The following is a 16,157-nucleotide window of genomic DNA, read 5'->3' as shown; positions in this document are numbered from 1 at the left end:
CACACATTGACTTTAAAGCATACCACATAATCACTGAACAAATATCTATGGTGCAACTACATAAAATCTTACAATTTGAAAAGCGCATGATTTGGCAATTGTGCTATTTTTCTAGTTGTGAATTTTGCATAATGTGCAAAATTAGAGATAATGTACACAAATTATTCTTTTCAAGGTAGCTCAAAGCTGACATTTTGACCCAGCTTCACACTCATGTGTTTATTGTTATAACTGATCTAATGGTCATACTACACTACACATCTGCTTTATAAATACTCAAGTTATTTTCTGTGCTGCTTTAACTTATACTTTTGCACGTGATCTTGCATCTTCTCAGTGCATCGTGCATCCTCTGGATGTCGAGCTCCTGCTTCTTGCAGCTAAAATAAAGAAAAAGTTATGTTTACTGATGATCTATGACATCTGACAATTAAGTTCGCAAACCTGTTGCAATGATGTTGCTCCCCTTTTTTTATATATATGTGAGGGACTGTTCATTATGAATTTCTACCAACTGGACACACAGTTAACCAAGTTTACTCTTTGGAATTGCTTAAAAGATTGTGTGAAAAAGTTAAGACGACCTGAACTTTTAGCCAACGACTCATTGCTCTTGCATCACGACAATGCACCAGCTCACAGGGCACTGTGTCTGAGGGAGTTTTTAGCCTGTAAACAAATAACTGTATTGCAATACCCTCCCTACTCACCTGATCTGGTCCCCAGTGACTAAATATGTCATTATCCAAAGATAAAGAAAATATGGAAAGGAAGACTATTTGATGACATTCAGGACATCAAGGGTAATATGATGACAGCAATGATGGCCATTCCAGAAAAAGAGTTCCAGAAATGCTTTGAACTGTGAACTAGGCGGTGGCATTGGTGCAGAGCTTCCCAAAGGGAGCTTTGTGACCGCAGTGATAGTCAGCAACGAGGTATGGAGCACTTTTTCTTGAATGAGTTCTCACAATTATCATACCTTGTGGTACAAATACCCAAGAAATCAAACATACTGTATTCCAAGCATCCCATCAACTCTAATTTTAAATATTCACATAAGTGAATTACCAGGCTAGTCCAGTGATTATGAAAGTTAACAGGCTACTCTTGGGGGCAGTCAGATAGTCATGGAATAGTTTGAGGGGCAGTAACTAAATAAGAGCCCAAATGCCTGGGTTTTTATCCCAAGTCCACCAGTTATTAGCTGGGTGACCTTGAGCAAAATACTTAAATTTTTTGGGTCTCAGTTTCTTCATGTATAAAATGAGACAATAGTGGCATCTACCTCACTGGGATATTGGGAAGATTAAATTAGGGAACATATGTAATAGAAAAGGACATGGCACACAGTAAAATCAAAGGGTTTGCAGTTAGCATTATTGTTGCTGTATTTTAGGTTCTAATAAAATTTGATATTTTACACAGATGGGATGCGAATGGAAGTGGTCTCTTACACCAGTTACACTGAAATCATTCATCAAACTATCAGCAATGTCAAAAAATGGGGAGCATTAAGCCCAGAATATAACCCCAGTACTAAAATCCTTTTACCAATTCCAAGAGCCAACAGTACATTTTCTCTGCTTGTAATAATGTATACGTTCCTATGTACACTCAGTGTAGTCCATAATGAGTATGGACTACAATGCAAATACCACCTCCTGGATTGAGCATACAATTTATATGACCGTGAGAGGCAGGGTAAAGCCACTGATATGGAAATAACGGACTCTAGTGCTAAAGCCAACTTTCCAAATCAATTCCTTCCCAGCAACTGGTTCTGTGGGGATGTGTCAGAACTCAGAGGAGCAGATGGAAGCAGCACGCTCTGGCAGATCAGAAAAGCCGTCCTCCGAGCTGTAGTTAGAATGTGCTATCGACCTGTACACCCTGGCTGGCTGCAGACAGGAAGGGCTGGCTCCCTTTTATTTTAGTTTTTTATTTTTATGGACAGGGGGAACATGAGCATTTCACTGAACAATTTTCTATTGGAGATGTGCTTTCAGTTTTATATATAATTGTGAGAAATATTTTCAGAATAAAAGTTTAATTATATCAATGTCTCCAAGGGGAAGTATTGGTTTGGTATAAAATATTTAATTTTATCCTAACAACTGTTGAAGAAAACATTTTCAATTTATGCAAGGATAGGTGCCATCACATCAAATACTATTTCCCCTTAGACAAACTTATACTTAGAAAGACAGAATTCTCTCTCATGAAAAATTGAAACTATGTCAAATTTAGGGCTTGATTGCTCTGCACAGACTATCCGACAAGTGCTGAGGAACACGGGTTCAATGAGAGTTCAAACAGTCAGAGAAAGCTTCATGGAGAGGCCAGATTGGGAGCCAGAAATCCGGGGGCAGGGAAATCAAAACACTGGCTCCCACCATAACTTGTAAACTCGTGTTCATAGCAGAATTATTAACAGCCAAAAAGTGGAAACAACACAAAGTTCCATCAGCTGATGAATGGGTAAGTATTTTGTCCACAAGGTGAAGCAACATTGGGCAATAGGAAGAAATAGCTCACAACTGATGTGTGCTACAACACGGTGGAACCCTGGAAACGTGATGTTACGTGAAAGAAGCGAGTCACAAGGGACCTCACATCGTGTGATTCCATTTACATGAAATATCCAAAGTAGGCAAATCTACAGAGACAGAAAGTAGATTGGTGGTTGCCTGAGGCTGGGAGAGACAGGAAGATAGGGTGACAGCTAAGGGATGTGGGGTTTCTTTTGGGGGTAATGGAAATGTTCTATAATTGTGGTGATAGTTCCACATCTCTCTGAATGTAACAAGAGATATTGAATTGTATATTTTAAATGGTGAAATATGATATGGGGATTGCATCCCAATGAAGATTAAAAAACACACAAATATAGTGAATCTGGATTATTTTCTTAATTCTCTATTGTGGGTGTGCATACTATAATGATCAACATATTTCTACACTTTTACAATATTTCAAAAATGAAAACAAAATGAAGGAAATGCCTACTTCAACTGGTTTGTATACTGAACTTTCTGTACAAGTTAGTTTGAAGTCCATGAAATATATACCAATGCTGTAACCATTTACAAAAGTGATGATAAGAAATAAGACAAATTTCTGAATCGTTCTAGTAAGCATTATCTTCTGATTTTAAATGGCTGCTTCATCCTGGTAATGGAGATATCACTACAAAATATTGTTTAGTAGGAAGAAAGTCTCTCGATTTCTATGAGGAATGCTGCCTATTTCTCAACGTTACCAAGGGTATAGATATAAGAAAAAACATACGTTGCAAATAGCAGGATGGAAGCCAGAGTTTAAGGAAGAAGTGCATTATAAAGATAATAAAATTATAATAAATTAATTACACCGAAAACACAAAAGAAAGCTGCCCTTGAAAATCAGGGTCTTAAAACACTTTATATTAATCAACTATAGATGAACTGTTGACAGGTTACATTTCACACATACCTGACTCCTGATATGCTCTAATGTCTTGAAATCCTGTGTCTCAGCTTCTGAATTCATACGGTAACGTGATCTATCCTCCAGTGAAGCCTCTGACATAGACAGTTTTTTTGTGGAGTCAGGTAGCTCTTGTTGAAATCGTCTCCCAAGCATCTAGAAAGATGATTCTGTTAGTGATCTTATAATCACATCTATTAAATTATGTTAAAATTTGCTAACTCTAACATATTAATATAATATGTAACTCGAAAAAGATCACCCCATGCATCAGTTCACCTTGTTTTCTTCTTTTGGACACAATTCTGTCTACTGAATCTGGGTAAGACACAGAAGGTGTTATCCTGCTGCCCACTCACTATTACGAAGGTTACTTGAACAACAGATTCAGCCCCACTCTCCACTTCCCCTGATGAAGCCGCAGAGCTTAACAATCTACTGACATCTCAAGGGGAAATTGGTATGTCGGTGGGACTAGCGGTCGTCAAGTATACATTGTGGAATGTTTTCCCCCTTTTTTTATCACAGGCTTAAATTGACTTCACAGGTCCTCACATATGCAGTCCACTGCTCACAACCTTCCAACAGATTCCTGTATCTTAGAAGAAAAGCAAACTCATTCCAGTGGTCTTCATGGCCTGGACCTCCCTTCCTGCTACACATGAATCCTGCCTCCCCTCACTCGTCTGAAAATGGAGACCCAGTGCCAAATTAATAAATCAGAGACTGCTAAATTCTCTTTGAAATGGACAAACTTATGTCCAAATGATAGTAAATGGGCCTTGCGATGAGAAAAATGAATTTGTAAAAATATTCAAGGACAATTATAGATAGCAATGGGAAGATTAAATCAAGTAGAGTTTTGATAAAACTCCTCACATTTGTCCCAAATTATGATTTAATGAAAAATTAGCTGCCTTTAAAGAGGTCACAGGTCCTAAGAATACATTATTTGAGACTGAAATAGTTCCAATTTATATCAAATTGACATGAATAAAAACAAAATTATACCAACTAAAATGTGGAAGAAACTACTGAGGGAAAGGGACAGCATCTACACTTCAGTTCATGTGGGAAATCTAGAATTAACTCTCTAGGTAATCCACTTAATTGAACCTCTATCTCTAAAAACTCAGTTTGCATAGGAGCATTTCCATTTATCTGCTTCATAATGGTATTACAATGTGGTAACAGAAAGATGAAAATTATTATTGTAGCAGTATAAGACTAAATCATTCATATCAATATGTATCTAATAACAATTTATACCTTAAAATTTCATAGTCAACACAATGCCTTTACTCAAAGTAAAGCACCTCACAGGTCTAAGTTTTGTTTGCTGGATACAATGTATGCTTTTAAGCTGTTAGAGCAAATACATTTGTAATCTATATATTTTTAATATTCTGCTAGATTCAACATTTAGCCATCATCAAATATTTGAACATTGAATTTTCTTTCAGGAAATGTGAAAACTATCTTTCTGGATACTTACCTCTCTTTCTGATTTATCGTTTTCATACTGGCACATTCTTCCTTTCAAGTGATTCAATTTGCTGACTAACTCCTTAGGGCTCTCTTTCACCACTGGATCTTGTTTTTCACATTCAGCTTGACGCACTGTTCTAAGCCCCTGAAGCTGCTCTTCAATATTCATTCCTGACTTTTCATTATTGTCACTTTTGTGGAATGCATCATCCAGTTGCCTTCGAAGAAGCATGTTTCCACTCTGTAGGTCAGATCTTTCCTCCTTTAGGGATTCCAGCTTTCCAGTATACGGGTTCAATTTTTCTGGTTCCCTTTGATTCATGTGTTCAATTTCCTCCTCTTGACACTGAGTTTGGTTTAGGTCTTTCAGTACAGGTTCAGAAACCAATGTCCTTTCTCTGACATCATATCTTGCGTGAGGGAGCTCAGTGTCTAAGCTATTGGATTTACTTCCAGCTTTAGGAAGTTGCTGAGAATGAATCTCACTGTTTTCTTTTAGGTTACACATAGCAAACCCGATGTTGTCCACGAAATGCAAGCATTTATCTCTTAATTCCTGGAAAGAATTTTGTAGGGGTCTTAATTGCTTACTAAACTCATGATGATGGTCGGATTCCGCTTCTGTTTTCAATCTTTCTTTGCTTTGTCTTTCATTCTCCAGTTGAGAGTTCAGCATTGTATTCTCAGCTGTTGGGACATTAAGCTGTCTGTTATATTCAAATACTGTTTCTGTTAGCGTTTCGTCATTCTGTTTTATTGTCTTTTGAAGACGGTCCTTCTTTTCTTTTACATTTGCAGTGTCCTCAAAGTATTTTTTTTCCATTTCCTGCTTCTGAGTTATGAGTGTGTCCCTTTGTAGTCTTAGTATGGCGATTTCATCCTGCAACACGTGATTTTCATGCAACATGTCTTTTGCTTTTTCGTAACTCTCAGAATCCTAAGTAAAACAAAGGAGACTTGTAGCTAGCACTCAATGAAATGACATATCATGATATCCTCTGAAATTAAAGAAGAACCTAAGTGTTTATATAATGAAAAGGTTGCAGTACGTGGATATCCCACTGTAAAAATACAATGCTGAATCCAAACCTCCAACTTTATACGAGCATAAATTCCCCAAAGTTAAAAAAATAATAATATAAGATGCTGAATCCATGAAAGTGAAAAAGAGAATTTTAAAATCATCAGAGAATTTTAAGAGTCTCAGAACTGGAAAGGCAGCAAACCCAGAAGGCATCAAATAGAAGATTAAGAAGTCTGACTACATTTTAAAATAGAGGTCACCGTGTGAATATACACCTATCCCACAGTAAGAGTATTCACTCTGCATACATTTGGACTGATTACATTTCCTAGAATTTTTTTTCCCAAGAATACTCAAAAGATATTCTACTTTTCTAATATTTTCAGAGTCAGTTGTAAGATGAAATCTACTAATCACTGATAAATCTAGGCATTACGCTAAGCACTTCTTTATACATCAATGAACTCTTCGTTATCACAATTTCAAATAGAATGATTACAAAGATGAGCAAGTTCAGGATTTTTTCCCAGGACTTTGGACTCTACAATAGGGTGCTTGCTGCTCTTCTAGTGTAAATATATAAATTCAAAAGAAGCCTTAGATTTCAAAAAAAACTCAGGGTAAATAGGCTAAAAATTATAGAGCTCTTCTTAGAAAATAGAAAATTATTGTTAGAAAATATTTGCTGCTGCTTAAGTGTTGTTTCCTTTTCATAATGTTTAAAGGAGAAATAAATGAGAAATAGGGGAAAACACACTGACTTCTTTGAATAAAACACTCACCAATAAATTATCACTAAGTATGCATCATGGCATACAATTTTCTTCAAAAGTTCCTAGCACTGAAATAGGACTCTACTTGGAACAAATTGTTCCTTTTCTCAAAAGTAGGAGAATGAGATCTAAAAGATGGTCTCTGCACTGGCTATACTTCTACTCCTTAAAAACAGCGGAAGTGAAAACTGACCTCTCTACTAATACAGCAAGGGGATGAAATCACTGCCTCAAATTGAAACTTCTGTTATTAGTAACAATAGTTTTGAGATTGTAGAAAGCTCATCGATCCCTGTAAAAAGTATTGAAAACCTCCCCTTTAGATGACACATTGGGAACGTCACTACTTGACTGTTGGACATAAAAGGATTTCAATCAAGAATATCATTTATTGCAATGGACCAAAAATGTCACTCTCCCTAAAATACACACACACACACACACACACACACACACACACACACACACACTTTTAAAATCCTCTACAATTCCCATATGTACAACATTGGTTTTTAAAATATGTACATACACACATATTTGAAAATGACTAAACAAAATACCTCAGAATTCATTTTCTTAAGATTTATTTCTGTCTCCTTTTGTTGTTGAAGGCAATTGGTCAGAACTGTGTCATGTAATATTTTGTTGTCCTGTTCTCGGGAAAGTGGCCTCTGAGTGTTGTTTTCCTCTTGTACAACCTAGAGAATCGAATATGAACAAAGAAAAATTAGAATATAACTAAAATTTAACTGTTAAAAATCTTAATCTACGTTTACTTACTCCCAAATTATCGGACTTTAATTAGAAAGTGAAAAATAACTTGCCTTAGTCTAAATTAGAAGAAAAACATGAATCCGCAAAACTAATTTTGTCACTGTTTGAACTAAACAATTGGTTATATGTTAAATCCACCCAAAAAATGAAACAGTAGATGATTTTTAATGTCACAGAGGCTTTCTCATTTAAAATAGTTCACCTCACCATGTCTTAAATAGTGAGCCCCTACAGTGAATTTAAGAATATCTTTTAAAGATTAATAACTGGAGAATAGGCAAACTTTAATTAGAAGCCCACATCATTAACATCAATCAGTAAGAGAAGTAAATTCCTAAATATTAATTCACATTATACACTATGAGTGTTACACATCGTGTTATACATTGATATAATTATCTGTTGCATCCAATTCTAACTTATTCAATACCCACTAGTAAGAGCAGACAAAAAATTAAATCATATTTACTGATTTCCTACACTGAAAGAAAAGATATTAGAAAGTTACTGTTTGTGTCCTAACAACCAAAGGTCCCATCCTGAGAAGATGTGATTCTCTTAAAAAGCAGTTGAGTTGAGTGCATGACCCCATTCTCTCCCTGAATGTAGACGCAGAGTCCATTACACAGAGGTCACAAGGAAGAATCCATCTCTAACCTTGGCCTTAGTGACCAGCCATACGGAACTGCACATTTTGAACCCCTGAAAATCATGACTCCTTTCACGTGAGCCTGAATCAGTGGCCATCATTTTTACATGGTTCATAATTTCAACTGTCTCATCATGTGATTCAGTATTTGATGTTACTTTCTTTTTTATTTAAGGGAGTTATAAAAATTAAAGGAGCAAACAACATTCAGGACTTTATTATTATTTTTTTTGCCTCAATCCAAAGATAAAGTTGAGCTATGAATATCTATAGATTCTAACAACATTTTAAGTTTTGTAACTAGTTCAAATGTTATAAATATCATTCAGTTATGACCTTTTGACTCTAAAAGGCTAGCATGGAAGGTAATTTCAATTGGACTCTATTATATTATTAAAGCACAGAAAACCATATTATACTAGAAATTTAAAATTAAATTTCACATACATGTGTGTAGTTCTTTTCGTTTCCATCAAGCCTCGCTTGTCCTTCCTCTGATGTCATTCCTAGGTGTTGTCCTGCTGACAAATCTATGTATTAGTTAAAACGAACTACTTAGAACAATTAGATAAAAGCTATAATCTTTATAAATACAGAAAATAACATCTTATCAACTGAGACTTCAAATTAAGCGTCATCTTTTCCTGAATATTTACTTTACTTAAGAAATACTTCTAATTAGCTAACACTTCTAATTAGCTAACAAACCATTTGGGAAATATGAGATGTCACAAAGTGAAAGGCATACAAACATGTCAAAAATTCATCCACAAATTCATTCAATGAACATCGATAGAAAAACAATCAGAAAAAAACCCTACAATTTAGAAATGCAGTACAAACACATCGAGTTGCACTATATACTCTGTTCTCTACCTCGTAATATACCTTTTGAACAACACCCTAAGATTCAACTGCAATGTCATTCATTGTTTCCGGAATGACTTACTTCTGATGCATTTATCAGTGTACACCCTTCCTTATATCTGAAATGTTTTCCTCTACTATTCTGAAAATTTCTTTTCACCTTTGAGGATTCAGCACTGGGGTTTAAGGAAGAAGACAGAGAAGAGGAGACAGACTGCGGACACAGCTGAGATTCCCATCACTGCTGGGAAAGTCAATTCTAAAATATATAAAGCCATAGAAAATCCAAGAAATATTTGATTGTTGGTTTCGGAAGGTGCTTTTTCATTTACAATACATACAGTTTTAACTGATACTTTTGAATTCAGAATATAAAACTAAAGCTAAGAAACTATGTTTTGTTTCACTAGGCAACCTTTAGATCTTTATGAAGTTTTCCCATCTGGTCCTAATGTTCTAAGTATAATTCTGCTGCCCACTCCCCAGAGTATGCTAAATACTAGCCTAAAGGAAATCACGCTTTCACCTCATTCTCTTTCTTATTTCCATATGTTATTGTGGTTCAGGAAGAATGCCAATGTCTTGCTAAAAGTCATTCTGTTTGGCTGTTAAGTTCCATAAACAGAGTAAACATGAAGTAGATTTTGCCACAAAATGACTATTGGAAAGTCAGAACTACGATCAACCTACATAGAGGTGGGCTAGAGTTGAACACTTTCTGTTTCTTTATTTCCTTCTTTGCTTTCTCTGTTTTCTGGTAGCTGTGATTCACTCAAGTCATGGAGCCTATAATTACATAACAGAAACACACCTACAATCTGAGTCTCTAGTTTATCTATTACGGTCATCTGTCCAAACTCTGTGGATGCTGACAGAGTTTTGCTCATGGAGTGTGATGCAAATGGCCTTTTATCACCAACTTTCCAATCCCTGCATCTTTGACCAGTTTCATGATTGGAGGTCAAAGAAGTAGAATCCCAATCTGAATTCTGGGATTAAGTTTTCATTTATCAGGATGTAAAAATAACACAAAGTTGACTATCTTGTAAAACTTCCTTTTTCAGAGAAGCAGTCACACGTCCTCTTTTCCCCCAAACACACTATTCCTTCAGAATACATTTTATTTTAGGTGTCCTACACTTGCCATTTACATAGGTAAGTTTAATTAACTATTGTCACGCAGCAATTTCTATTACATAATGTGTTTCCAATTAAATATTTCCTTCTTAATAGTTAAGATGGTGCAGGGTATGCTTTTTTTTGTTACTGTCAAAAGTTATGTGTAACCACTTAAGTTTAAATATGCATGACAAACATGGGTTTACAAAAACTTTTAATGAATCGTACTACTTCAAATAAGAAACTATTTATTATAAGAAAATGGTCTTTTCTAAATGCTCCAATATCTTCAGAATTCGTTTTTAAACCTTAGATAAATAGATATTCATATGACAAATTACAGTCCTGGGCGACCTTATTGTTTCCAAGGAAAAATGGGATCAAACTGGGTCCCCATGAGCTCCAAAGAGTACAGGGCACCATGAGACAGAAAACAAATACATAACAAAACATTTTCCTTTTGCTTTTTAAACACAATCTCAGCTTAAATCTATGAGACAAGTGAAAGAAAACCACAACAACTGTAGAAGTGAAGCTTTAAAGCCTCTTTTATCACTTCACATCCAGGAAGCCCGTACATCATTTAAAACGGTGGTTTCCAATGTCATGTGAGAATCCGTGAAGTCCCAAGGTCTGTCAGTCGAGGGGCCCGAAAAGGTCAAAGCTATTTTCACAGAAAGACTGAATGTCATTTGCCATTTTCACTCTCATTCTCTTCTAAGTGTACAGTAGAGTTTTCCACAGCCGTGATATCACAGCTCTGATGGTGACATCATAGCTCTATGGTTACTGGGTCGTAGCTCCAATGGCTCACGCAATGCATGACTGTGTGTGCTCGTATTTTAAATTGTTCAGTTTTTATTTCTAATATTGTAACTTTCTATGGAGACTACCGACTTAAAAATATTCTTTGGAATTCTCAATAATTTTTAATAGCATAAAAGCATCCCAAGGCACAAAAGCTTCAGAATGCCTTTTTTCAAAGATTGTGTCTACCAAATATTCATTATCATTAATTACTTCTCCCATTTTTAATAATCGAAGACACCATAGGCGCACGTACACACATAGCCAGTGTCTGCTCAGCAGAACATCTGGTTGGCTTAAGACCATCAGTGTCACAACACTAAGAGGAAGTAAAGTTAAAACACAAATGACATGGTAGCAACTGAGGCTTACTTGGGTAAACGTCAAAATTCAAATGACCATTTGAAACGCTGGAAGTATCTTCCAGTTTGATTATTAACCTCTGAGAACCCCTATTAAGTACAGGGGTTCCAAACTGGGACATTTAGGATATCGAAACAAGAGGAGAAACATTTTAGTGAAGTCACCCTTTTAAAATCTTGTTTTCTTATTCCTGTCGATGTCTTTTTTCTCAAACATCGATACCAACAATGACATCACGTTGTTTATGTGAAATACTTCAATTAAATTTGTAACAAAGGAAAGTAAGTCTGAATAGAAGACTGTGAGCACGTCAAATGTCCTTGCGTACTCCTTCCCAAAATTAAATTGGTATTACACAGTGTACCTGGTCTGAAGGGTTGCACATCGTCCATTCCTACAGCTCTGTTAGGAACAGGATCTTCCACTTCAATGCTCGGCTGAAGGGGTTAGGAAACAAGATGATTAGTAATTAATGGACACTTCACACCATCTCTAGTTAATAATTCAGGATGAAAATGTTAAAGTTATCACCTCCAAGAAAAGGATTTTTTGAAAAATATGTGTTTAAGCATATATTAGGTTCGTGCAAACGTAATTGCAGATTTGCAATTTTTTTTAACCTTTTAAACCTCAATTACTTTCACAACAACCTAATACTTTGATAAGTGTACTTGATATAACTGTTAAATATTTCTAATGACAGATTTGTTTTTTAGTGTTAAAACAAGATACTTGCTTGACATGGTAAGAACCCTTGGTGTATGTCCAGTTGAGTTTAGACAGAACATTTTAGAACCTACTTCATCTATGTCAACAAGAGCTAGGAAAAACCGAACTCTTATTGGACAAAAAATTTGATAGAAAAACATGATTGAACCAAGTGGCAAAGAGATAAGAAAAACTTTTCATTAAATTGTGTTTCAATAAATGATAGGGAAAATGTTATATATAGTTATGCAACTTTTCAAAAAAGTATAATAATTTCTAATCAGGGAAAAATAAGAACATTTATTTATTATAGTCATCTGAAATGTACCAGACACTTACTATGCACATTTTATTTCTTTTCCACCCAAAACAACAAATATGAAAACAGTTTGATGATGGTTACCCCACTTCCTGCTTGGTGGCCATTCCAAGACATTAGAATGAAATGATGAACAGATGTGATCCATTGTTGTCTCTGCCCAGCAGGTTTTGCTCCTAGATCTTCACATGACTGGCTCCTTCTCATGCTTCACTTGGCCGTTTTTGTCACCCTCAGAAAGATCTTTCCTGACCACCGAAACTGCACTCCCACTCCTATTCCAACTACAACCGTGCCCCCCCCCATGACAATATTCTCTAACCCAGCATTCTCCATTCTCTTTAAATGACCCAGATATAGTGACTTACAATGGACTGTTCATTTGTTTTTCTGCTCCTACAGCTACAGCTGAACCCCTGAACTTCCCCATTCAGTGTCTAACTGCCCAGCACAAAGCTGGTATCTAACTAGAAATTTACTCAAGGTGAAACACTGAGCTCGCACCAACAGAGCCTCAAGTACCGAAACACTACACATCTACAGGGTATCGCCTATCACAGTCTCCTGAAGTTTAGCATCCCCCAGATTAGAAATCCACATGCCCCTTCTAACTTTTCCACTCTATTCTTGACACTACTGCCATTTGATTGTCCTTCAGGTTTACAGAAAGTGTCCTCACCATTTAGTAAGTCACTACGGCCCACTGTGATCATTGATTTTATATTTCTATAGCTCCCTTTACACTTCGCAAAGTGTTTTCACATTTGTTACCACATTAGTTCATTCCACATACTGAAAGGTAGGCATAAGTACCATTACGACAAATGAGGTCACTGACATCCGACAGGTTAAAAAGAAGTTTCCCCAAGATCCCACAGCTAGTAAGTGACCGATCCAGGATTCTAGTGTGTTCTTATCGTCAAACACAGTGCCTACACCAGTAGGCTGCAGTTGCCTATATCAGAGGATCACACCTTTCTTATATCTTTCAACAGCTGTCATCTCACATTGGCTCATCATTACATTGTACTTCTAGTACTACGAGTACGGTCGCCATCAAGTTACTCAATGCTTGCTATTTTAACTGAACACGACAGTTGTTACATATTAAAGCAGCACTCAGCCAAATTGTTGTTAGTGTAATCCAACATATTATTAGTATTCACCAGGCTTTTCCTACTGTAGAAAATGTCCTTGCGGACCTATTTGACAATACAAATATAATGATACTTTGATATCCCAGACATTATGTTTCCTAGTTCCAAGTTACAAACAAACCCTACTATCCAAATTCTTTCTGAATTTCATTAGGATATTTACACATCCACAAAAACCACAAAGTCATGCATTTGGGCATAGTTCGAACTGGAATAACTTTAATTTTTAGGTAAAGTTAACTTCACAACCCAAACCGATTCCTTATGACTTGGAAGCCTACGTGTTTTATACTATTCCCAGGATTCTGTAGCTATTGAGTTACCCATCCAGGATTCCATTCTGTTCTTTCCTCAAACACAGTGTCTAGACCAGTAGGCTGCAGTTGCCTGTATCAGAAGATCACACCTTTCTTATCTCTTTCCACAGCTGTCACCTCGCATCAGCTCATCATTACTTTGTACTTCTATTACTACAAGTATGGTTGCCATCAAGACACTCAATGCATGCTATTTTAACTGAACAAGACAGTTGTCCTGTATTAAAACAGCGCTCAGCTGATTACTGTTAGTATAATCCTACGTATTATTACTATTCACTATGGTCTTTTTTCATTGGAACGGTTTCTTGCAGATCTATTCGACATTACAAATATAATAATACTTTGATGTCCCAGGCATTATCTTTTCAAGTTCCAAATTATTAAAAAATAAACACCCTACAATCCAAAATCTTTCTTTCTGACTCATTAGGACATTTGCGCATCTACAAAAACCACAGAGTCATGCATTTGGGCATAGGTTGACCGGGAATAATTCTTTAGCTTTTAGGTGAACTTAACTTCACAACCCAAACTGATTCCTTATGACTTGGAAGCCTTAGTGTTTTATGCTATTCCACACTGACTTTCTTAAGTGACACTTGCAAGTTAGCAGAATTGTACTACGCTGTCTTATTATATTACGCACATAGCTAGTTTATTCATTATAGGATAAACCATAAAAAATGATTTGTATGAGGAAATGCAGAGGCGAGAAAGTAAAGTCAAAGCATACCTTTTTCATTTTAACATCACTCAATGGTGATATTTAAAATAGTAATGATAATAATAATAGTGTAAGACAGTACCTCAGAATCCCAAGGTGATTCTTCATCTTCATCTTGTCCTAATCCTAATGATGACTTTATAACTATAAAATGTAGTCACAGGTACATTAATGTGAACATATATTACTATGCATTTTAAGTACACATTCAGTCGTGCTTATTTCCATAAAAGTAATAGCAGAAAAGAATTCAGGGGAACGAAGCATTTGCAAGAAGAAGCAGTTGTTAGTAGTGGGGATACTTTTGCCCAAAAGATAGGAAAAAATGCTTAAAAGAAATGAATATCACATTTGGATCGACACATGTTAGATTTCTTTATAGCAGAGCTTAAGCTAGAAAGAATTCATAGATAGTCACTAAATTACCACTTATATTATTCTGGTGTGCTCCATCAACACAAGTCAAATTACCATTGTTTGCTTGGTCTTGTGGAGCACTTTCAATAATATCCACACGATTTTCTCTTTTTCGAATGGCTGGCTTGGTTGCTTCTTTCTATTAAAAAAAGAAAGAAAAAAGAAAAGAAAAACCCAACTTCAGAAAACATCCTATTCATTTACTCATTGACTCACTCACTCAGTCCATCCGTAGGTAAGACAAGAAAACTTTACTGTAGCCGTCATAGGCACAGACCCAGGGGAAGCTGGAAATAGAAATGAAACATTTTGTCCTACATTCTAGTAGGAGTATAATACATGAAAAATAACAACAGAAAAGTACCGCTCTCCACTTCGACACCTGACGTGAATAAAGTATAGTAAGGGCACAAAAGAGACGACAATCCGTTGTATAAGGGAAGCTCAGCAGATACTGCAAAGATAGGGCTGCATCTTGAAAGTTATACAAGGTGCTGAGGGAAGGCATGAAGGGGATTCCAGAAGGGCAGCAGGAGCAAAAGCCGGAGGTGTGAAACAACATATTGTAAGTGAGGGCAGCAAAGGAATGAGGTAAGCCTGGAACTCTGAGAAAGGGATGGAGAGACAACTGCAGAATCAGAACCAAATCAAAGAAGGCACATGTTATGCTAGCAGATGAATTCTACCCTCACGTAATGGGGAGTCACTCAGGAAGCAGAGGTGTTGCATCATCACAATTCTAGTTTACAACAGCCACTCGGGCTGCAATTTATGATATTGAGGACTTCCGTTTCTTTCTAGGATCCTATCCATCAGCCTGTCTTGTGTCACAGCATAGCCTCTCCCCGGTGCCTCCAAACCCACAAAGGCAGCTGCCAACAATAGGTCACTTTGTAGCTTCCCCTAGGTGGCTCCTGGTTGGGCACAACAGCAGCTGACTTGGGCCTGCCCCACAGCCCCTCCCAAGAGGCCCCAAATCCAACACACCTGGGGATCAGTTTCAGCAACACCAGAACATCACCAAAATAGCTCCATAATGACACGCCCAATCCATGGACTGAGCAGACACGGGAGCCCTGCTACAGCCGATCTCACTCTGTGGGGTCAGCCCACACACAGGGGTTCATCTACTGTAGTCACAGCCAGTCGTCCTGAGGGTCAATTCCACACCCAGATGTGC

At 36.7% G+C, this 16,157-nt stretch overlaps 1 protein-coding gene across 1 annotated transcript in view; it reads right to left on the bottom strand.

Moving 5' to 3' along the window:
- Window positions 1-281: 281 nt before the first annotated feature.
- Window positions 282-16,157, bottom strand: part of LOC308495583 (ankyrin repeat domain-containing protein 26-like) — a gene marked incomplete at its 3' end in the record, with an annotated part of 39,233 nt that continues 23,357 nt past the window's right edge. The window contains exons 7-12 of the mRNA XM_081080552.1: window positions 11,697-11,769; window positions 8,624-8,694; window positions 7,314-7,451; window positions 4,964-5,893; window positions 3,475-3,624; window positions 282-380 (exon numbers count right to left, since the gene is read on the bottom strand). Coding sequence (XP_080936678.1) covers window positions 282-380; window positions 3,475-3,624; window positions 4,964-5,893; window positions 7,314-7,451; window positions 8,624-8,694; window positions 11,697-11,769 — 1,461 coding nt within the window. The remainder of the gene's footprint in view (window positions 381-3,474; window positions 3,625-4,963; window positions 5,894-7,313; window positions 7,452-8,623; window positions 8,695-11,696; window positions 11,770-16,157) is intronic.

This window comes from Rhinolophus hipposideros (assembly GCF_964194185.1).
Source record: "Rhinolophus hipposideros genome assembly, contig: HAP1_SCAFFOLD_73, whole genome shotgun sequence".
NCBI classification, from domain to species: domain Eukaryota; kingdom Metazoa; phylum Chordata; class Mammalia; order Chiroptera; family Rhinolophidae; genus Rhinolophus; species Rhinolophus hipposideros.
The sequence above is the reverse complement of the archived record's forward strand: the minus strand, read 5'-3'. Positions and strand labels throughout refer to the sequence as shown.